This window comes from Idiotropiscis lumnitzeri, chromosome 5 (assembly GCF_059441095.1).
Source record: "Idiotropiscis lumnitzeri isolate Australia: NSW breed Sydney's pygmy pipehorse chromosome 5, RoL_Ilum_1.0, whole genome shotgun sequence".
NCBI lineage: Eukaryota > Metazoa > Chordata > Actinopteri > Syngnathiformes > Syngnathidae > Idiotropiscis > Idiotropiscis lumnitzeri.
This window is the reverse complement of record NC_142395.1, coordinates 30,328,464-30,351,471: the sequence shown is the minus strand read 5'-3', so window position 1 is coordinate 30,351,471 and position 23,008 is coordinate 30,328,464. Positions and strand designations below refer to the sequence as shown.

Here is a 23,008-nt window from a genome sequence, read left to right as displayed (position 1 = left end):
ACAAGTGGAGTTTTCTCGGAATTTGTATGTTTGTACCAACACTTAAATTAGGAATGGGCCGTTTATCAGCGAGACCATAACCAGCATTTTGGAGAATAAGCCATTGGGGAAAAAATGTTCTTGATTTATTTATTTAATTGTTAACGTTGGAGAAGTCTTTATTTTAAGTTGCTGGCCGGGGACCTTGATGCACATTTTATTTTCGTTTGAAAAGACAACAGACACAAGTTAGTACATTTTGATTTAATATGGAAATATTGTAGAACTTTCTGAGAAATGCCGATGCTCCTGGGATCTGCCGGAACTTTTTCTTACAAATTTAAAACAATGATATATGTTGTCAGAGATTTAAGAAAAAGAAAAAAAACAAAACGCCACAGACATTTGGACCAAAGGTTGCACAAGTCAACAAATGGACTTTTACTTTCATTATCAGTTCAGGTCGGATGCATGTTGCAGATGCACGACCGGAAGAAGCTCGACTTTTCCAATCAGAACTCCTTCAACTTAAAACACCGTCACTCGTGTCCAGCCAGAAGTTGCAGAACATCAAATCCTAGAATCACAACTTAGACAACCGCAACCTGATGACCCAGAACTACTCCGACTTGAAAAGGCCAAATTTCTAAAACGGCTCCAACTTTCAGGACCTCAAAGACTAGATTCCCAACCTCCGGATGAACCAGACTCCAACGAGAAAGAGCCGGAACTCCGAGCACTCGGATTTCTCCAACCGGGGCTTGAGGAACCAGAACTCGTCCAACTGAAAAAGTCTCAAAGCAGAACTGGAGAATCCTAACGTCTGGTGGTTCTTGAACCAGAGCGTGAAGAGAGGGAACCCGAGACCGAGACCCATCACTTTTCTGGGCGGAACTTGGAGTACTTCCACCCGGGAAGTCGCATCCCTTTCAAAAGTCACATTTCTCCAGCCGCAACTTGACGAAGCAGAACTAGCGAGCCTTCACGACCTCCAATTGTACAACTTGAAGTTCTGTCAATTCCCGCAGAAGCCGGACTTGTAGAACTAACACTTCTTCTGGAAGCAGATCTCAAAGAACAACTTGTAGGACGGGATCTTGACCAGCCAGGACCAGAAAAGCAGTTTTGGAACGTCGCACGTCTTTTCGTTCCAAACTGTCGAGGTCGAGGCGCTAGTTCACTTTTTGTCCTCAATCGTAGCACAACGAGGCACACGAGCTCAACCACTTGGACACGCTTTTTGTTTTTTGTTTTTTTCTCTCTCGGCTCGTGTCGGATGTTTGCCACACAAATCGAGTCAGTTTGGCAGACTAGGAGCTAAAGTGCATGCGGGTGCTACTAGTCATGTCGAGGACATGGCTACTAGTGAAAGGCGGTCGATAACGATGAAGATGTAATTGTGTCGTGGTCGGCGCCGGAGACTCGCGCCTCCATCGTTTGGCGAGTGTGCCCCCGTGCTTGAGCTCGCCTGCCTTGGAACGGTCTTCCGAGTAAGGACAAAGCGTGCGCTAGCGACGACGTGGCCCGTACGCAAACGGATGAACCGCTGACGCACGCCACGTTCGGCCACGTTGTTTGTTTGTTGGCGGACTGGCCTTTGATTTGTCGCTCATGGACCACCAACATCGACGACACGTGGTCTGTAGCGCCGCGGCGCTACTTGACTTTGTCCGACGTCGCCCCCTCGTCGTCGTCGTCGTCGTCGTCGTCGTTGTTGTTGTCGTCGTGGCGGCGGCGGCCGAGGGCCTCCTTCCGGAGCGCCCGGGGCGCCAACCTCTTCTTGAGGAAAAGACTCTGGAGGAATCGGTTTCTGAGAGCCACGGGAAAGTAGCCGCCGACGAGGTACATGAGGCCCACGCCCGGCCCGGCGAAGTAGCGCGTCCGCGGTTGTGGATCCCGCAGCGCCCGCTCCATGGCGTCCACCACGGGGCTGAGGTCCGGGTTGGCGTGGCGGGCAAAGTGGCGGAACAGTTCCTGGGTCTCGCCCACGTAGTCCTCGCCAAAGTCCTCCAGAAGCGCTGGAGAAAGCGAGCCCAGGAGCTGCTGGTGTTGGGCCTCCCAATACGCCGTGTTACCGCACTGACCTGGTCGCCACGACAACAACAACGTCAGCACGCAAACTCAAGGCAGAAGCGAGGCGCAGCCTTACCCGTCTTGTAGGACGAAGGCAATATGGTGGAGACGTGGACTCCCCACGGCGCCAGCTCGTGTCTCAGCGTGTCCATGAAAAGGTTGAGCGCGGCTTTGGACGCTCCGTACGCAGCCAAGCACGGGAACGGTTGGTCACCTGCGTGGCGGGAGGACGGCCACATGAGGATGATGAAGACGGCTTGACAGCACGTTTGCTTTGAATGATTTTTTTTTTTTCCCCTCCCCTCCTCCGACAAGTAATTCATTCGGAAATGATTCCAGACCATGCAAAGACAAATTGGCAGACACTTTGACGGCGCCAGTGAGACCCAAAAAATCCAAATGAAAAACATTTGTCATTGATGAGAATAGTGCAAAAATCCACAACAAATTCTACAAAAGTTGGAAGGAAAAAATGTCGGCATATTTTGGGATGTGCCCAATTCATGATTCCGTTGAAATAGCGAGTGAACCTGACTTGAGGTGTCGACCCGGGCGGTGATTCTTCCGCGAGCCACTAGAGGGAGCTGGCAGAGCACCCGCGGCACTTGGAGCGATTGCGCTTCAAAATGAACTCATTCCAATCGCTCCAGGACAAACTCAACAAGGACTGAGAAATAAACCAAAACTCAGTTGCCGAGTCAGAAGTCAAAGTTGGCGAAAGGGTCATGCGTGCGTGCGTACCAGCCGGACTGGAGACGGTGATCAGTCGCCCTTTGTCGCGTCTCAGCAGCGGCAGGAAAGTCTTGGTGACGTTGAGCGTTCCGAAAAAGTTGACCTCCATGCAGCCGCGGAAGTTGGACATCTGAGACAGCTCGATGTCGCCGAAGTTCACGCACACGCCCGCGTTGTTCACCAGAGCCCACAGACCTGACGCACACACACACGTGCACGCGCACACTGACTCGTATCTGCAGAGCGGCGAGGGCAACGCATGTTGGTCGTCAAGCTGCCACGGTCGTCTTCAGCCGTTGGCAAGAAGGCCGCAAAATGTCACCCCGTCCTTGTCACGGGTGATCATTTTTCTAATGGATTTCTATTTTTTGCCGTTTCCAAGTTGAAGCTTCAATTTGGACGCCCGTGAAGTTGGTCTTTTTTAATCTCTTGCACAAAATGATTGGACGTCATCGGCAGTCGTCCTGCTTTTTGCGCCGACACAAACTTGCTTGTCTGAGCATGATGATGCATGTCGACTGTCAGATGTCACCCAGGCGGAATTCCAATGAATAACAAATGCTTTACTTTTCCGGGCCCAGTTGACGGCTAAAAACGAGGGATTCCTCTCTTTGGTCCCAGTAAACAGAGTCAAATATTCAGCGTGAAATTCACAATGACAAATTGACGCTGAATATTTGATTCTCAAATGTGGCCGGGTCCAAAAGAATTCTCTTTGCAGTCAAACGGAGCGCCTCGTGTGTATTTTAGTCCGAGATGAAACGTGAAAGTGCAAAAGTGAACGGTGACGCAGGTTGGGGCGGAGCCTACCTTGCGGTCCCAGCCGCGCCCGAACTTGGGCGAACACCTGCAGCACCTGCTGCGGCTGCGTGATGTCCAGTTGCAGCAGCGTGAGTCGCGGCGAGCACGCGCTCCGTAGCTCGCCGGCGCCCTCGCCGGCGGCGTCCAACACCGTAGCGAACACCCGGAAGCCCAACAAGTCCAGGTGGCGGGCCGTCGCCTTCCCGAAGCCCGAGTCGCAGCCTGGGGGGTGGGGGGGGTGGCATGAGATCGCTCGCATTCCGAGGATGTCAAGAAACAAACTTCTTTTTAAATTTTGCATCACACCGCACGGCAAAGGTTTTTTTTTTTCACAACGGCGACCGAGACGTCGACTGTTTGACTTCTCCGGGACAATTCAAGATGTTCCCAAGAAATGGAGAGAGGAGAGGCGCGAACAAGCCCAGTTCAAACTCGCCTCTTTCAGCGCACCGAGCTCATCCATGTTTGGCTTTCCCTCTCCGCCTTTTGTTAAGATTAAAGATTCTAAAAATAGCCAACATGGAGCCTTTCGTACGTGCGCAATGGTGAACGTCTTTGTGTCGGAATTTGAGGGCCGAATGCAAATCAAAGCATGTCTTCTTTTGTATGAAAACAGACGCAATTAATCATCAAGTGAAGCGTCGCCAACACTTTTCTTGTCGCCAATCCATTTGAGACAAGAGATTTTCACATTTTCTACACGTTGACTTTTTTACGAAAGCTGATCCTTTGTGGAGGACGTTCGAAAGAAGTCCGCGCAAAATCAAGCGCCAGTTTACTGACGGAGCCTCAAAGGTGCATTCAAGTGACTTGAGTAGAAATTCCGGCGCTCTCCAATTTTATAGCGACTTTCAAAAAGCTTGGCGACATCTGCAACAGCAATTTGGGCTCGTCAAACTGAGCTTTTTGAACGTGACGGTGTGCTAACGCTAACGCTAACGCTAACGCAGCGGCGGCCATGTCTGAGTATGTCACTGAAGTGTTTCACGCGGCGTTCGGTCTCCAAAGTTGTCAGCTGGCGATAATAAGTTACCGACACACACCCTAACGCAGGTGAAGATGCGTGCTGCCCCCCCCCCCCCCCCATTACCAGTCACCTGACTCAAGTGACCGCTCGGGGTCAACCTGACTCAAAGCGGTCAGGTGTGTGTGTGGGTGAATTATTACAAGCGGGCGTGTGTGTGTGTGTGTGTGTGTGTGTGTGAGTGGTGATGGCGTGTGCCTGTTCTTATTACCCAGGACTGGATTGGCCATCGGGCGTTCCGAGCGGATGCCCGCCGGACACACCTGCGTCTTCGGGGGGTTGCCGACGTGGTGCAATTGATTAGTTTGTAAAACGTGTTTTTGCGCGCGTGGAGGTCATTTTGGGTCGGCCGGTCCGCCGTCTTGCGCCGACGAGAACAAACCCGAAGAACCGAGAGATTTTTGGGTCCCGGTGGGTTTTCCAAATCATCTCCATCGATCTCAATCACTCTGATTGGCCGCAAGTCAGCAACTGCAAACGAGTGCAGGAGATGGAAGCCAAGAAAAATGCAACTTTGGTGTTGCGTGTCGTGTCTGGAGAGCTGGCAATTGTTTTGTTTTGTTTTTTGTGGCACCGTGACCGAGCGTGAGGTTGGGGACCGTCACTTCCGAACTAGCACCAATGTGCTCGCATCTGGTGCGTGCGTGCGTGCGTGCCGACATCAGCGTTATACACGTGCACACCTGCTATCATGGACGGGTATTGAAGGGGTGCATATTTTGAATATGTATTTGTGTGTGTGTGTGCACACTGGTGAATGATTAAAGGGTAAGTGTGTAAAGTTTGAATGATGCCTGTAGTAGTAAAGATGGTTGCATACACACACTGTTATCTCACGTAGGCGCGCGCGCACACACACGCACAGATTATATTGCTTTGCTCAAGGCCAAATAGGGACAAAGAGTCAAAGATTAATTCAAGTTTAACACACACAAGAACACACTATTATCATGCGTGCACTGCTAACACACGCACACACACACACATTCAGACACATGCATGCACAAGCACCCCAAAACACACAAACACAATACTAATACACACTCCCAAAATACACAAACTCTACAAGTTACACAAAGACGATTATCACACAAAAACACAATACAATGTGCACACTGTCACGCGCTACAAACATAAACACACGATCATCAAACACACACACTTCTACAAATGTACACCAGCTCACAAAAGCACTTCGAACACGACGAAAACCTACACACACATCAATACGCATCGTGGAGTTGCACACACACGCAGTCAAAGGGGAAGTGCTCCAAGGTCAGCGAAAGTTTCTCATGGAGTCGCTCAGTGAGTGTACAACTTTTTTTTTTCAAACGCAACAAGCTGTTCTGTTCGGGATTCGAGTTGGTAGAAGAAGACGACAAAGAAGAGCGCTTAAGGGTCACCTGTGATGACGACAGCTTTGCCGCAGGCCGGCAGCAGTTTGTCTTTCTTTCGCTCGTCGTCCTCGAGCACGCGCGCCAGCATCCTCGTCATCGCGCCCCACGCCAACGCGACCGTCCCCAGCACCAACGTCCAACACGCGAGCGGCCAGCCGTCCATTTCCGACGTCACTCGAACGTGCCCGCCTGCCTGCGTGCGTGCGTGCGTGCGTGCGTGCGTGCGTGCGTGCGTGCGGCTGTTGCGCACAAAGTCACACTGCTTCCTCGTCTTCCTCCTCCTCAATGGACTGAACGAAGAGCGCACGATCACTCTTTATATAGCGCTCACTCACACGCACACTCGCGCGCGCGCCTCAGCTCACTCACTGTTTGTACAACACTGCTCCAAGGGTGGTGCCCTATCGATCTTCGCGCGCGCGCACACGCACACGAGCGCATTCGGACACGTACGAACTCACGTTTCGGGGCCACTTCAACATTTTTGGAAGACAAGAAAAAAAAAAACATGCACGTTGTTTTGTTGTTTTTTATTTAATTGCCATTTTTTTCTTTTCTCTTACTTGCTCACACACCTGGTTGAATATTTTGTAACGTTGCCAATTTTAAAAAAATACCAACGTGTGTTGTCATTTTTTTTCTCGACTTTCCAAAATTTTCAAAAATGACTTTGGCAATTGCCATGTGGCCGACACGCGCACGCCCGCACGCGCACACATTCAATGGCGTGCAGATTGACACACAATTACATGCGTCATTTGACACTTGCTCCAAAACACATCAACTGGGGTGTGTGTGCGTGTGCGCGTGTGGCAGTGGCTGTAGTATGCACTCCACACCAGCTGGGGGCGCATGCACCCGCGTGTTGGTGCTCATTTGACCTTGACACGATGACGCTACTTCTTTTTCTGCCCGTTTAATATGTCCTGTCTGGACACGCGTGTTGCGGGTCAGGTGTGGGATTAAAGATTAACGTTGATCTGGCTCACACCAGCTGCTCAGCTAACCTTTGGCGCCACATGCTACATGCTAACAGCGAGTCAGCGCGTGATGACCGTTCGCACGACGCACTTGGACAAACACACGCACACAATGACACGCTTAATCACACAAAAGAAATCGCACAAACTCACACTCGCTGGTCACATGATGTCACATTGTCACACGGGTACACACACGCACTCAGTCAATCCAAAGTTTTGAAAGATGTGTGATTGGTACCCGGCGCCGGATCGACCCATGAGAGCGCCAGTGGATTGTGATGGGCTGCGATGAGCCGGCACCTTTCCTTGTTGGTCGTCGCCGGTCTCGTCCACGTTCGCAAACAAAGACGACGAAACCTCGACAAATCAAACGTTCAAGTTTGTCTCGGCAGAGTTCACGTGAACGACAATCCCGCGTGGCATTTTAGCCAAAAGATCCTCGTCGATGTTATTGCGAGAGCCGAAGTGAAGCCGTGAGCACGTCCGGCGACGGAAGCCGGAGGTCGCTCGAAGGACCTTTGGCGAATATGCGGCCGAGTTCTCGTGAACGGACGCCACTTTTAAAACGCGGTCATGAGCCAACGTCGATTGCGTTCGCCTCGCAGTCTGCGGCCGTTTGCGTTGGAAAAGTGTGACAAGTAGAAGGTTGGCAACCGTGTGTGCGGGGGTGGCGACGGCGTCATCGAGGCGTCACCAAATCAAATCAACCTCGACTTTTGCGTGTGTTGCCGTGGCCCACGCAGAGGTTTGAGACGGCACGCCATGCGGACTTTCGTCCCGTTTGCGTATTTGTGGCGAGTTAGTTACGTGTGACAATCGAGTGTGACGTTACACTCATTGCACGCTGATAAAGCCATGATTTACGATGACGCCTGAAGGCGACGCTTTTGGGATCAGAACGTTCCCGCCGTGGACAGAACGTTGATTTTTTTTTTTTTTCTCTTAACATCTGTGAGGACTTGCACAAGGTCGCCCAGAAGGCCGCCGTCACCTCACACCCCTCGACGGCGGACAGCTGCACTCTTTCGCCTCGCATGCTACACGTCATCGACAGAAAAGTGTTGGCCGCTTTCTTCTGAAGAAAGAAAGAAACCCAAATGAACTCATGAACTACCATTGACGGCTAAAGACGTCAAAGATTCCATTTCTTTCTTTCTTTTTTACTCGGCCGGTCGTGAGACGTTGAGAATCATTTGGACTTTGCGCATGTTCAAGCAAGACGGCTCAAACGTCAGTCGACTCCTTTGAGGGGCGACGCGTGTTCACCGCGCCGTTTGGGTGTCGCGCGCTCAAAGATGAAAGGGGAGCGTTTGCTCCCAAAATGAGACCGCCTCCGATATCTTTGGAAACGTTGAAGATGGCGCCAACGCTCACAAAAGAGGCCAGAACGAGCCTGAAATAATACCGAGGTCGACTTCCGGGTCGAGCTCCATCGTTGTCGGACGGCGCCACCGAGAAGAAATCTTTTGAAAAATGTCGCAAAGCTTCCGGGAGAAGGTCCGTTCGGGCCAGAGCAGACGAAACGGGAGCTTTTGGGCGCGGCGCGGCGCGGCAGCTGCACGTAAGCGCCCGAACACTGTCCCGAGGCGCCGTTGACTTGTGGGGCTGCTTTGCTGCACAAGGCCGCGATGGACTCTCAAGAATATCAAGGCCGTCGGGAATTGACATGGTCTGCGTGTGTGCGTGTGCAATTGGGTGATTGTGGACTGAGCGCACGCTCATCACTGTCGTTGCGCTCATAAAAGTGTTTGGTAAACCTTCCATTGTGTGATCAAAGTATAAAGAGCATTTGAATTGGGAAGTTGATCGGCAAGCAGGTTTGCGTGTTTGTGGATCTTTTTGGGGGTGAAAGCCCAGCGTCTGTGCCTTTGTTGGCATCGGCGTAGCGCCGTCAAGGTTTTGATGAGCGCAGGCTGGCCAACATCTGCTGCGCGACCCTCGACGTTGCCAAAGGGAAAAAAAAACAAAAATAACAAGAAAAAAAACCCAGACTCCTGGCGCTGGCGTGGGAAAGTGTCACCTTGACACCACGCGTTTCTTTTGGGGAGGGGGAAGTCTCGGCGTTCATGCCGGACGCCGTCACGTGACCGGGAAATCCGACGCTTTCCGCCTGCTGGCGCTCGCGCTTCATTTCCTCACACACACGCGTCACGTACGCCTTAACACATCCAGAGTTTGTCCTACGGTGACCGAGTTTGTCTTGAGATCCGAGCAAAATTTGAGATAGGAAGGCACGTCGCTTCTTGGCCACTAGATGGCACCGGCGCACCGACTTGGGAGCCCGACGATGTTGGCGGCGCGCACCCGGAACCGACTCAACTCGCATCTCAAGAAATCTCATCAGAACTCGACCGGTCCGTTTGCGCATCGCCATGGCAGCGTTTGTCGTTTTTTCTTTGCCCCTTCTCCTTTTTTTTTTGCTTTTGGCTGCGAACCGAACGAAATCTTCATTCGCCACGACAGGAAGTTGAAAGGCTCGAGCGGCCCCCTCGCGGCGGCCATCTCGGCTCGCCGGCGTTGTTTCCGAGCCTCTCCGAGAAACGCCTCGGCCGTTGGGAACGTCAGCGTGGTGACGTTTTCGCCGCCACTTTGCCTTCGTTATAGTGACGACGGTTCCGGCGACGGTTCCGGCGACCCCGCTGCGGGCCAATGAAAAAGGAAATTCTTCTTTGGGACGAGAGCGCGCCACACCCGACCGCTGACAGAAAAGCAAAGGTGAAAAGGCCGCGCGGGAATCAAGTTAGGTGGACCTGGCGCTTGCCGCGTGATTGACAGCTCTTGGCTGAGGTCCATTTTGTTGCAAAAGGAGCCGCGCTACGCCCCCTCGCACGATTGGCCGCGCCGGCGGTCTTTGCGTGGGTGTCGCATGACGCTAACGAGGCCGCCGGGCTCAGACAATGTGTTGTTTACCGCTCAGCGCTAATGGCTAACCAAGCGAACGCCCGTCGCTATTGTTGACGTTCGCCCGCCTCGCCGTCCTCACGCCATCCGCTAACGAGAGTGAGCCCCGCCCATCCCCACTTGACTGCACTTCCTGCCGCCCAGACCCTGGCGTCATCCCTTCACAACAAGTTAGCCGGTTAGCTGCACTCGCAAAACTCCCGGCAGCGGGAGCGCTTGCGCTTGCGCTTGCGAGCGTGGATGCGCGCAGGCGCAGCGCACACACCAACTCACCGAGGCGTCAACCTCGCACACTCGCGAACACGCGCGTCAAATGGCGAAGCGAGAGCGGCTCGACACGGAAGGCCGAAAGCGTCCCGGCGCGACTGGCGGCCGAACCGGTGCGGCCCTCTCTTAACGCGCCCCGGTTGCCACGGCGACCGCACCCAGGAAATCCCCGGCCCAGTGACCTCAATCGGCCGCTAAATGGACCGACAGAAGCTTGCGTGCAGACGCCGTCGGGACGCTCTGGCGGCGGTGGCGTGAGGACAAAGCGTCCCGCTGGAGAGGGGAGGGGGCGGGGTCCGCCGCATTTTTAGTCCCAACTCGTTCTGCTCTTTTCTGCTGTCGACCGTCCGTGCGTTCGTATCATTTGTTTGGATTTGAACGCGCGGCCGCGACTGCCGCGAAATGCGCCACGCGAATAAAGTCGGATGGCATCGGAGTGGAAAACGCTCGGCTAACGAGCGCGGGAAGTCAAACTCCGACATCACGTCTCGGCGGCGCCGCGCCGCTTCCCGACAGCCAGAGCTGGCCGCTTGACTTCACTTCTTTTGCCGGTCCGTCCACCTCGCCGCCCTCCGGCCTTATTCCTAAAAATTGTCGGCCCTCGACGCCTTTCCGTCTCTGCGTTTTGGCTTTTTTTTTTTTTTTTCTTCTTTTTTGTTGTTTCGTGAACAAGGAAGCCGCTGCGCAAACTTTCAGGTGGCGACAAATCGACGCGTGGTTCCCGGAATGCCATTGATGATGCGACGAAAGTGTCGGTCAATTTGTTCACAAAATAAGATGCTCTCGGTTTCATTGAAGGATCTCGTCAACTGAAATGGAGCTCAGGACGACCTTTGACCTGTTCTGAATCACTCAAATCATCCAAGGCCGCAATTGGTGGTGAAGTACAATTAGTTGAAAGTTGGAGCGGGTGGCCCGGTCACGTCACCGCAACTTTTGGTGGCCCGACTGGAAATGTCCAACGTTGGTCGACACGCGTGCGTGTGCGTGCGTGTTTACGAAGAGCCACACGATGTCTGTTGCGGTTGTTGAGGGAAGCCTTAAGTGATCCGCTAAGAAGATTTGCACGGGGAGGTTTCTGTTCCGGTCGAGCGGGCCGGCAGCTTGAGAGGGATTGTATGCCACTCGGCCAAAAACCAACATGACACGATGAACCCGAAACTAAGCGTGTGCACGCACACACGCAAGCGCCATTTGTACAACGTCACTCTTGAATTGTGACGTTACTTTGAAAAAAAACAAAAAAAACTCAAAAGCTCAAAGTCAAGTTTTTCAAAAGCCGAATAAGAGCCCCCCCATTTGCTCAAATAAACGTGTCGTTTGCGCGGCATTCCGAATACGTTTTCTTCTTCGGGTCTGTCTCAATGGGGAAAATTGTTTGCAAGCACGCATCTGTAGTATTAGGTGACATATGTAGGTCGGAACCTTACATATGGACCGTGTGTGCATGGGGCAAATAAATACCGGACGATGTGTGTGTGTCGTTCCTCCTGTCAAATGTGGTTCGAACGAACAATACAACATCCAACAGCGCAAACACGAGCAGAGCTAAACATGGCAAAGCCACGCGCAGCCCAGCGGCACATTTTTGGAGCGACTGCTTGATTCCCGCGGTGAGTGACGTGATTTGAGAATGTTTTATTGCCAAAGGGAAAAAAAAGGAGCGCAAATGACGCCGATACGTGGCCTAGTTCCATCGGGAGGGATCACGAGTTGACAAGCACGCCAAATGCTTCACAAAACGGAATTTGGACCTCAACCGGAAAGTTGACGGCGTCAGTGATGTCACCGTTTTGTGGGCGGGACTAAAACAATGTCACGTCTTTTGCTACGTTCGACACAAACACGCTTGTTTTGTGTGTGAAATGTGTGACGGATCACCGACAGGTGCGCATTTTGATGATGTTTTGGGGGGTGTTGGGAGACAGACGGACAAATGACGGAGAAGCAAAATTGATTGAATTGCCCACGTCTGGTCAAATGCTTGCTTGTTTGTGTGATGTCAATTAAAAAAAATAAAAAAAATAATTGAACAGGGTTGCAAATGAAGGAACTCAGTGACCTTTTTTGCCGCAAGCCAAATAAAAAGTTCCTCCTCACAAAAAAGAAAAAAAAAACTTGCCAACAACCACCAAAAGATGCTGATTGAGGAAATGTTTTTTTTTTGTGGCTCCCTTTTTGTGCTAAAGACAAACTTAAGCCAAAACGTAACTCTGACGACGCTAAGACAATTTGTTGGTTTTCCTGGACTGCCGAGAGAAAACCCCCCAAAGTGGAAATTGCGGCTTCAATTGGAACGTCTTTTTCTTAAACAAGTAAAAATGTTTAGATTTTCAAAAGCCTTCAAGATTGTTGACGAAACGATGTGAAAATGACCCAGAATCCAAATTGGGCCGCGGACGTGAAGCAAAAAGTTCCTTTGTTCCAATCTTGAACGCGCATGTCGGATCCAAATCGATTTGTATGTTTGCGATGCGTAAGGACGACGCGTGACTGAAGGTACAGGCGTCATCTTGCGTTGCCGAGACGTCTTTGTGCATTTTGCCGCCGGCGACATTCGCGGCTTGCGCGGCTTGGCTTTGTCCCGCCGTTTACACTCGCGCAGAAAATCCAGCACACATTTTAGGAACACGCTGTTCTGGGAAATTCTATCCTGCCTGCACGCGCACGCACACGCACGTGCACACGCACACGCACACGTACGCCCCCCACACCTCTCGTCTTGTCCGTGGGGGTGGTGCACCGCCCAAAACAAACCCAGCTTTTGTCTGTGAGCTGGGCCAGGATTACCAGGAACACACGCAAATGCACGCACGCGTGCGCGCGCACACTCGGGACCACAGCAACACAAATCCCAAGCATTCCCGCGCTCGCGCTCATCCGCTCACTGAGGGAGGATGTCCTGGCGATGAAGGACGCGGCTATGCATGCTCCGAAAGAAACGCGTCCGCTCAGATCCTGTCAAGCGACAAAATCCGTTTTTTTTCCTTTAGGCGCTTTGGTCGACGGGCACAGGTCGAAAAAGGCGTTTGCGCCGTTGTGAGAGTTCACACATTCAACTTGATGGCTGGCTCACCTCGTTCCCTTTCAATTGAGGTGACGGAACCAAAAAGAACTCTCTGGAGGTGGTCGCAAAGCGCTCGCAAACACGCTAAACTACAAAAGGAGGCCGGGAGCATCCGATTTGCCTTCCAAGTTCGACAGAACAAACCTGAAGGCGCCGCACGTCCGCGGGACAGAAACTATCAGGCTTGCTGGAATTCAGCTCGGCTCGATTGTTTTTTTTGGATCGATTTTCGTTTTAAGTTCGCTCGACTTGACGCGCTTTCTTTCTTCAAACTAAAACCCGCACGAGTGTCCGCTTTTGTGCAATTTTATCTGCAGCGACAAAACTCGCGAGGTGAGCCATCTGCTATCTTTGAGCGTGCCGGGTGGTCTCGTCACGTTTGTCCGCAACGGACGGCCCACGTGCGGACGCTCGTCTTCCGGTCGGCACCCGCACCGGAAATTCTGCCGGGCGACATCAAGTCAACGTTGATTATTTCGGTCGATTCGGACGAGCTCGCTCAACAGCAGAGCCGGGCGCTTGACCCTTTTCCAACGTCAGGCCCCCGCCCTCCGCCCGCAATCTCGCTACGGTTCCGACCTCGACCCGCCGGCCTTATTCCTAAAAATTGTCGACATTTTGCAGCGTGCAACTTGCGCATGTTTTCCCAATAAAAATGATTTTTTTTTTTGTTGCTTCTCGACTCTTCCGCCATTTCAATTGGTGAGGCTCCTCCATTCTCGACTTGTACCCCTAAGAATTGGGGTCAAAAAAACAAACAAACAAACGTGTGTGTATATATATATATTTTTTTATATATATGCACATTAAATTCTGGAGCTGTGAAATATTGCAAAAACAACAACACAAAAAGAACACGTCATGAGTGGTGGACACGAAACAATGGACTCGACAACATCAAAGTGACAATCCAGGTTTGTGCGAGTGCGTGTTTGTCCTTCCCGGCCGTGTGCGTGTGCGCGTGTGTGCGTGCGCACACGCCTTGGCTCGACTTGCCAGCGATCCAAACACCGAAAGCAATCTTACGTCATTTCCTGTTGGAGCCACACCCCCAAATGACCCCGTAGACACAAACGTACACGCACGTGCACACGCACGTGCACGTATGTTCCGTCCCGAACTCCTGTTCGCTTTGTCACGGCAAAGAACACGGAACAAGTCGGCAGGTCGCGCTCCGGAATGCCCGAGCCGCTACCTCAGTCGAAATGTTTCAAAGTGGACGATGCTCCTGCCTTTCGTTGAACTCGGCGTCGGCCTTTTTGACTGCCGCTTCTCTTTTGTGCCCCCCCACGCTGGCCCAATCGGATCCTGCCCTTGGAGACGTTTCTGTGAAATCCATTTGACTCGGCACGTGCACAAACGTGCGCGCGCATGAAGACGTGCTGGTGCGTGTTCAGCGTTCTGCGGGCCCGCCGCCACTTGGATGTTGCAAAGTGAAAATGCGCGAGCATTGTTTGACAACTTTGTCGTAGCCTCACAATCCTCAGCGACCCCCCCATGGTGCCACTACGCGCGCACACACACAAAAGCTTAAGTGTTTACAGATGTGTGTCCTCTGGCTGCCCTGACATTTCCTCACAGGTTGTTGGAGACAGCACAACGCGTGTGTGTGTGTGTGTGTGTGTGTGTGTGTGCTCCTCTTGAAATGTTTTCACAGGAATTGCGTTTATGCGAGAGTGTGCGCATGTCCCTCTTGAGAAGGCTTTGTGTGTTTGTGTAAAAGTTGATTTTTAGCACACAGCGGCAACGATCATGCGAACGCGCCGAGACACGCCCCTTCGGCTTCATGTGGCTTTTTAACACTTTGCTTCTAAAATGGCACGAATGGAACACCAAGCGGTCATAAAACGACGCAATGACCCGATGCGCGGCTGCCCGAGAGACTAGCCGCGCGCGAGAGTACAAAAGCGTCGCGGCGCACGAGAGCATGTTTGGCTTGATGTACGATTGCACGAGAATGACGACGTGCGACTATTCGAAAACGAGTTTACAAGTGGCCCGAGAGGAGGACGTCTCTCGCGGTCACAGATAATTACGAACCTGGTTGTTGTGTGTGCGCGCGTGAGGTTTCCTTTGAATAGGCCCATATGTGGAGGTCAAAGGTCACATCCTGTCGCACAAAAATGTTCATCTGCATCTCGTCGCGTGCGCGTTGTACTCGAGTATTGTCGAGTATGCCTGCCATGACGCGGCGCGGCCTGCGCCAGTCAGTCCTGACACCTTTGAGGTGTTTTGGTGGTGCTGTCTTTGGTTTAGTGCACCTTGTAAAATGTCGGGCGTAGTCATCAACTATTCCTCCGTCTGGTCACTTTGTTCATTCGTGTTTTGGCTCTTGGCCGCAACGATCTTCGTCAATCCATTCGTGAAGGCAGTTGTGATACTCCAACTTTGCGCTTGTTTGTGTTCCGAACACAACATTTTAGTAGCGCACCACTTTGAAAACTGGCACACCTTCCTTGTTGCCATCATGAGGAGGGCTCGTAACGGCTGTGGGGGGATTTTTTTCCCCCCTTCCCCTCGAGTGGTTTGAGAGCAGCAGCAGATGACCTGCGATGCTCCGCAGGGGCGGGGTTGGAGTCACTTTGCAGCTTGTTTCTATTAGAACATCGGAAGGGGGCGGGGGTCAGAAGGGATGTCCGTGTCCGCTCGTCCACTTGGATCCAAGCGTACTGGCGGACCCCCCGGACGAAACATATTTCGAAGCCCTGAGGGACGCCTGCTGGCTCTTCCACTGCAAACGCAAGTCTCTTTAATTTATGACCCGACGCATACGATGCGGCCCCATCTGACCCCCGCCGGCCCCCGCCGACTCGGCTTTCCTCTTAAAGGTGCAGGAACGCTTGGCTTCTTGGCTTCTTGCGCTCCAACCGACTTGGCAGGCACTTCTTGCAGCGGGGCGCGGGGGTGGTCCAAAGTAGAAAATTGACTTTTGGATATTTTCCGGGAATCCCCCCCCCCTGTTTTTTTACATAGAGAACAAATAATGAACAGCATTTACTTGCTACGGCCAACCTCCACAACAACTACAAATAAAAAAAAACCAATTGTGTTGTGTCCTGCTTTTATGAACGCATCACGCGACTCTCTGGACGAGAGACGAGAGGGGTTTGCGAGAAAGAAGGAGAGCGAGAGAGAGAGAGAGAAAAGGGGTGATCCGTTGTGCTGATGACGGAGCGAGTTGCCAACATTAGCCGTTTTGTAAGAATAAAAAAAAGTGAATGTTAATGGAGGTCTGACGTCTGTCTTTCGAAGACGCTACAGTATTTTTATTTTTTTGCATGAACTGATTTAAAAGTACGACCAGTTCAGAGCATGGGTAGGGTTAGGGTTACCAATTACGACAATGTGTCGACGGCGGGCCCCCTCTGCTGGTCACAATGGCTCATCACACGACAACGTCACGCAAGCATGTGGGCGGGATAAGGTCTAAAGTGGCCAATGGGGAGCGCCCAGTGCGTTACCACAGAAACGACGAGCAGCTTCCCGCTGGTCGGTCGCAGTAGTCAATACTATTGGCGTAGCGCTATCACCGGAACCAATCATATTGTAACGAGGGCGTGTCCCGGCTGGAGTGCCAATGGCATTCTTGGCAGCAGGCGGGGCTGAGCGCCTTCGTGTTTGTGGGCGGGACCAAAACGGGAGTCTCGCTGCAAGATGGCGGCCACCCTAAGCTCGTCTCCCTTTCTCTAGCCGGGATTCGCCTCGCAAGTTCGCCGGGTGACGCTCATCCTTGTCCCGGAACATCCGTGAACTCGGCTTTGTGGTTGCAGTCCGTCTGTCCGGCCGGCATGGACGTCCGGTAACGTTGCCACCGCCCGGGAGCCCTGTGTGGCCCTGTGTCGTCTCGCAGGACTGGACCGGATCGGACTCAGCGCCTCGGATGGCCGGCGGGCGGTCTCGGACTCGGTTTCGAGCGATGTGGCACCCAAGCGCCATCCGCCAGATGAGTCCCGCTCGTCAGTGTTAAAAGGTGAACAGGCGCCATTTTCCTTTCCTTTCACTTCATTTTATTTCCTTTCCTTTCCCTCATTTTTGTATTTTTCTTTTTTTGCATGCCTGGCTTTGTTTTATTGCGGCGTTCCCAGAAAGTGACCCGCAACGTTTTCTGGTCTGGTCAAGTGATGGATTGCATCTGGCCGATTTATCCTTGCGCAATGCTGAGCCGACCGATGCTGTCCGGTGCAGGATGGACGTGTGCATGAAGACGCCGAACCGCACAGCGCCGGCTGGAGGCGAGGACGACGAGCGGCAAGCCGGCGGCACGTCGGCGTGCTCGCGCACCAACGGCTGGAGCTGGCCTCCTCACCCCTTCCAGATGTTGGCCTGGCTCCTCTACGCCTACTTCGCTGTGGTGGGCCTTGGCGTCCTTGTGCCGCTGCTGCCCGCCCATTGGACGCCCGCCGGCTATATCGTATCCTTGCTTGCGTGCGTGCGTGCGTGCGTGCGTGCGTGTGTGCACCAAAGCTGCGTGAAGCTTCCCGATGCACCACTCAGTGCACCGGCGTGATGTTTGCATGTCACCTGTGCACTCACGTCATGGCGGTGAGCGTGGACCCGGCCGACCGCAACGTCCGGGCCAAGAGCCTGAAAGGGCCGCTTCCCGTCTTCGACCGCTCCAAACACGCCCACGTCATCGAGAACTGCCACTGCTACCTGTGCCAGGTGGACGTGTGAGTCGCGACGCCGCTACGCTACGGCCAACTTCCAAACACACGGCACATTTGATGCCGGAAATCGACAGCGCGCGCGCGCACGCGCTTCTCGGGGTTGACAGTTGATTGGATTTCTGATTCCTTCTGGATTGGAATTCTTTCGGTTAAAATTCAGTTCCGTTTCCATTGTTTAGGTCTTGGCTCCAATTTTTTAGTTGTGATTATTTAGTTTGTGAGTCAGTGTTGATTCTTTCAGTTGAGATTTGATTGGGGTTTGGTTTGTTAGGTCGCCATTTAGTTCAATTTCAAATTATTTGGTTGAGGGTCGATTGGCATTCTATTCTTGTAATGGTGCGTGTGCGTGTGCGTGTCTTTCAGAGGGCTCAAGTCGAAGCACTGTAGCGCGTGTAACAAATGCGTCGCCAACTTTGATCATCACTGTCGATGGCTCAACAACTGTGTGGGAAGCCGCAATTACAAGTCAGTTGACATCTTCCACTTCCTATGTTTTGCGTGTGCGTGTGTGCGCGCGTTTGCGACAGACTCGTCACTGTCAAATATTGTTAAAAGCAATTATTTAATCTGATAAATTGTGTTGCAGATCATTTCTTGTTGTTTATTAACCCAAATGCGCCAACATTTTGGAAACAAATTAGCTTACTGCTTCTGTCATCATTTTACAAAGTCAAAAAACAGCAAGGAATGAAAACACACAAAGACACAAAACAAAACATGACTGCAAATCGTGACTCAGCAACAAATGGAAACTGTACCAAAACAACTCAACAAGAAAAAAGAAAAGGCGAGCACAAAAAGCGGAAAACAAACTCAATTGTGATTTCCGTTGTTTTGTTTTTTTAGATGTTATGCATGGGATTCTCTTTGACTTTTTTATTTGACATTTTGTGAATGATGAGTTGTTTGCTTTTGTGCTTTTTAAAGATGCTGTTGTTTTGACTTATTGATTTTATGTCGTTCTTGCAAAGGACTTTTTTGGATTCAACTTCAAAAATAATTCCTTGAAGGACAACAAATATTGGAAAATAATTCCCTCCTGTGGAGAGGCTCAAATCGGAGCATTTGGACAACATGAACTTCGACAATGAGCCGAAAGGATTACTCGATAGTTGACGATTCGGTTTGAGTGTGTGACCGATGTGTTCAATTTGCGTGTGCGCTCGCGTAACCTGTCCTCATGTGTCGCGGGTGTAACACGAGCATCTAACGTGCGTGCGTGCGTGCGTGCGTGGTGCACATGCAGGTTGTTCCTGTACAGCGTGGTGTCAGCCGTGTTGGGCGTGTGCGTCGTCCTGGCGGTTTCGTCGTTCGTGCTGATCGAGTTCTTCTTGGAGCCCAGCAGCCTCGGCGCCGGCAAACACTTGTGGGGTGAGTTCACGTGGTGTCCGGTCGCCATGGCAACGGCTCGCACGCTCACCGGCCGCGCTCCTTTTCGCGCTCAGCCTCGAACCGGACGGCGTCGTGGTTCCTGTTCCTGCCGCCGGCGCCTTCCTCCGCCGTCCCTGCGCTGGCCGCCGTCACCGGCGCGCTGGCGCTGCTCGCCTGCGTGCTGCTCTGCCACCTGCTGCTCTTCCACTTCTACCTCAGTAAGTCGTGTGTGCGTGCGTGAAGAAATGCGTGTGTCCAAACTTAAGATGTGTGTATCTCTGTTCATAAGAAATGAAAGCGCGAGTCAGTCTCACAAAGTAAGAAACATGTTTGACTCACGAAACGTGACTTGTATGACAAACGCGCATGCGTATTTGAGTGTGGAACAGGTTGAGCACGTATGAGTACATCGTGCGTCAGCGCCACCGCCAGGACAGAAGACAAACGACGAGGCTGGAGGATGGCAAGAGCAGCGTCCGTCCGTCAGTCTGCTTGAAGGTGATGCGCGTGTTGTCGTCGCGCAGCATTCCTGATGATGATGATGATGATGTCATTGTCATTGGCAGGAAACGGACGACTCGGGAAGGCGGGGCTACACCGAGCCTCCGCCGGACGCGGGGCACACGCAGTAAGACTTCTTGCTTTTCTCGGTCAACAATGACATCAACGCCATCTTGTTCATCAACCGACCGCGTGTGTGTTCCAAGGTTGGTGGCCAATGGCAGTGGGAGGGGTGTGGCTAGCCCACCTCTAGCGCTAGAAGCCCCACCCACAATCTCCACACAGCACAACGCGGCAGAGCACACGTACACGCAAGTGAGCTTGCATACACGCACACACACACACTTTCGTTTCTTTTTTTAAGGAAATATAAAGTTATGTTCGTCATGTATCGTGAAATCGTATTTCTTCTTTTAGTCAAAGTATCTTTCATGTACAGCATGACCAACACAGAAAGACAAGAAAGAAATCATTACAAAATCATTTGGTAGACCAATGCAAAATTCGAGTGGAACATTTTAATCATCGGAATGAACATTTTAAAATTTGATGTCAGCAAAAGAAATGAACTCGGATCAATAAAATCACTCGGCAACATTCGCAATCAGCATCCCTCAAAGTCACTGTCATTCGACAAAATCCATGACAGTGACGTATGGAACAAACGAAATTGAAAGCATCAGCAAATATGAAAACAAAACATAATCAACAGGGGTGTGTGTGTGTGTGTGTGTGTTTTGGCCTTTTGCCAGAAGATGAGGAAGAAGAGGAAGGCAGTTGGACCCAGCGCAGTTATGTCAGAAGGCGGTCCAGACGCCCGTTGTTCATCAGAGCGGGTCGGCGCGTGGCTGTCGGGCCCGCCCCCCGTGGGGCACGTCTGCCCCCATCTGCTGCCGTCGCCTTCGCCGCCCGTCCGGGCCGCCGCCCCTCCCTCCGAGTATCATTCCGACTCGGCTGAGTCCCTGCAGGAGGTTCCCGTGGCGCTAGACAAACTGGGCTCGCGGACGCCTCGGCAGACTGGCCCCACCTCTCCGATGCCGCACGCTCGCTCGCCTGCCATTTTTGTGAGCAGAGCCAGCGGCGAGGGCGCCGCGGCGCCACCTCGTTGCAAGGGAAGGACTCCAAGCACGGCTTTGTTGTTGTCCTCCTCCTCATCCTCGTTTCCTTTTCCATCCATCGCCGGACACCCTGCGCTCGTCCCGTTGCCGTGCCAACATCGCAGATAGCCGCCGCGTCCACTCAAATGTTTGTCACGTCTCACATTCCGCCAGTCTTTGGACTGGACGTCAGGCCCGCCTCCTCTTTATTGTTTGGTAACAAAGGGCCAAACGTCACGCGCTTGCACCGCCTGGTAACAAGTGACAAAAAAGGAGCGTGCACATCCACCTTCTCCGTCCGCTCCAACTTTAACATAATCCACAAGTTGTTCTCTTGCAAATATTTTCAAGACGAAAAGTTTGCCTTGTTCAGCTCGTTCACACCTTTTTTTTTCACATTCAAATTCCTACTTTCACACTCACTCTGCACTCGTCGCCCCTGCTTGATTTTTTTTTTTTGCTTTCAACCACAAACTGTTCGGCATGAGCCGCAAATTCCCACCTCGTCGAGTCCACAAGGTCCACATTAAAAAGTCTTTTTGACGGACTACAAAATTACACTTTTTTTTCTTCAAAGAAACTTCACATTTTCTGTCCTTGGTCAATATTTCTTAAGCAATTTGAACCATTGCAGCCACAAATGATTTTCCATCTTCCACAAAGCCACACTTGCCTCATATTTTTCACGTTACAATTAAATTTCTAATTTGTCTCCAACATTTATGGACTGATTTTTCAACATTCGAAAATGTCCTCATTTTTCAACCGATGAAAAGTCCAGACAGATGCCTTGCCGGCTGGCAATCTGTCAGTCAAAGTTAAACTCCACATTTCATTGTTAATCTTCCCTACACTGCCATTTTAGTGTTTTAGAATTCACTCCCGCTCGAACCTCGCCCTCCTATCAAGAAGAAAACGCTCGCAACCCATCACGCCACCAAATAAGGAAAAACTTCAAGTGTTTCGATGTTACCTTTTACTCACCGAGGCTGACCAACGGACAATCAGTCATTTTTTGTTTCATGCGTGAGAGCCGATTACACCGTGAACCGGTCGCAGGGCAGACATAGAACCGTCACCGAGTGGGAACCGAACCCACGCTGCACGCTCACAAATCAGGCTGGTTTGTCTAAAAACAAAACAAAACAAAAAACGAACCGCTGCCATGACAAACCGCGCAAGTGAGTTTTCAAACGCATGCCGAGCCTGTAGGGGGCAGTAATTGGCCAAATACTGTCCAAAAAGCGTAGACGGCGTCTTTGACGGGTATAAAGCCGACCTTGTCGTGCTCCTTCACTTCTGCCGCTCAACGAGAACTGGTAGAAGCTCGCGAACAAATATGCAAGGAAAAATCGTCTGGAGAATGGCTGTAACCAACGCAATTTGCGGAGATCCATGTTGTTTCACAAGTCGCGCAATTGACGTCGAAGTCGCAAAGTGATTGCGTTTACCTGTGACGTAGAGCCGTCGAGACCGCCCACAGCCAAACGCAAATCACCGGAGATATGTAAATGTAAATCTCTACTGTGGCCCGAGTTTTCCGTTTTTAGGCAATAACCTCCGGGCACGAGTGGATGACGGGGTAAACCGCAGACTATTTCCCTCGGCTTGCAAAAAACAAAAACTAAAAACGGCTACGTTAGACGAGGCCTAAATAACGACACACGATGAGGACCTGCCCGGAAGTAAAGAGAAAGCCACAGATTTGAATTATTAGATGTAAACACATTACTTTCTGCCACTTTACACTAATGAAAGGGATGTCGATTGTGGCCATTTGAGAGTGTCTGTGATTAAGGGCTATACAAATAATATTGACTTTACTTTGTATTTTACTCCCTTGAGTGTTCTGAAAGGCGCTTCCAAATCTAATTTATTATTGTATCGTCTTTAAAAGACACACGTCAGACTTGAATTCAGTTCTCGACTTTTTATTCTTACAAAAACGGCGCTGTTGGCCATAACCGATCAAAACACCGGGCAACTCGCTCCGTCATTTTCAACAGAACAAACGCTCGCTCGCTCTCTCTCTCTCTCTCTCTCTCCCCTCCAGTGAGTCGCGCGATGCATTCATAGAAATCGGACACAACACAACTCTGATAAACACAAATGTCAACACAAGTACAGACAACCCAATTCGTTCCA

At 51.6% G+C, this 23,008-nt stretch overlaps 2 protein-coding genes across 3 annotated transcripts; one reads left to right on the top strand and one right to left on the bottom strand.

Annotated features, from left to right (window-relative positions):
* Positions 1–1,216: 1,216 nt before the first annotated feature.
* hsd11b2 (hydroxysteroid (11-beta) dehydrogenase 2) lies at positions 1,217–6,285 on the bottom strand. Its single transcript, XM_088296809.1, has 5 exons — positions 6,016–6,285; positions 3,595–3,807; positions 2,794–2,979; positions 2,129–2,266; positions 1,217–2,063 (listed from the first exon to the last, which is right to left on the bottom strand). Exons 1-5 carry the CDS (start codon positions 6,170–6,172, stop codon positions 1,636–1,638), a joined length of 1,122 nt encoding a protein of 373 aa, XP_088152935.1. The 5' UTR covers positions 6,173–6,285; the 3' UTR covers positions 1,217–1,635.
* A 10,564-nt stretch (positions 6,286–16,849) lies between these two features.
* On the top strand, positions 16,850–21,580 carry zdhhc1 (zDHHC palmitoyltransferase 1). 2 transcript variants are annotated; one of them, XM_088296796.1, is made up of 10 exons: positions 16,850–17,197; positions 17,313–17,638; positions 17,722–17,897; positions 18,258–18,359; positions 19,141–19,265; positions 19,340–19,483; positions 19,645–19,763; positions 19,832–19,893; positions 19,973–20,081; positions 20,519–21,580. In XM_088296796.1, the coding sequence occupies exons 2-10, from the start codon at positions 17,414–17,416 to the stop codon at positions 20,990–20,992; spliced, it is 1,536 nt and encodes a 511-aa protein (XP_088152922.1). In that variant the 5' UTR covers positions 16,850–17,197; positions 17,313–17,413; the 3' UTR covers positions 20,993–21,580. The 2 variants fall into 2 exon arrangements, with proteins under 2 accessions (XP_088152922.1, XP_088152923.1); XM_088296797.1 differs by lacking the exon at positions 18,258–18,359.
* The last annotated feature ends 1,428 nt before the right edge of the window (positions 21,581–23,008 follow it).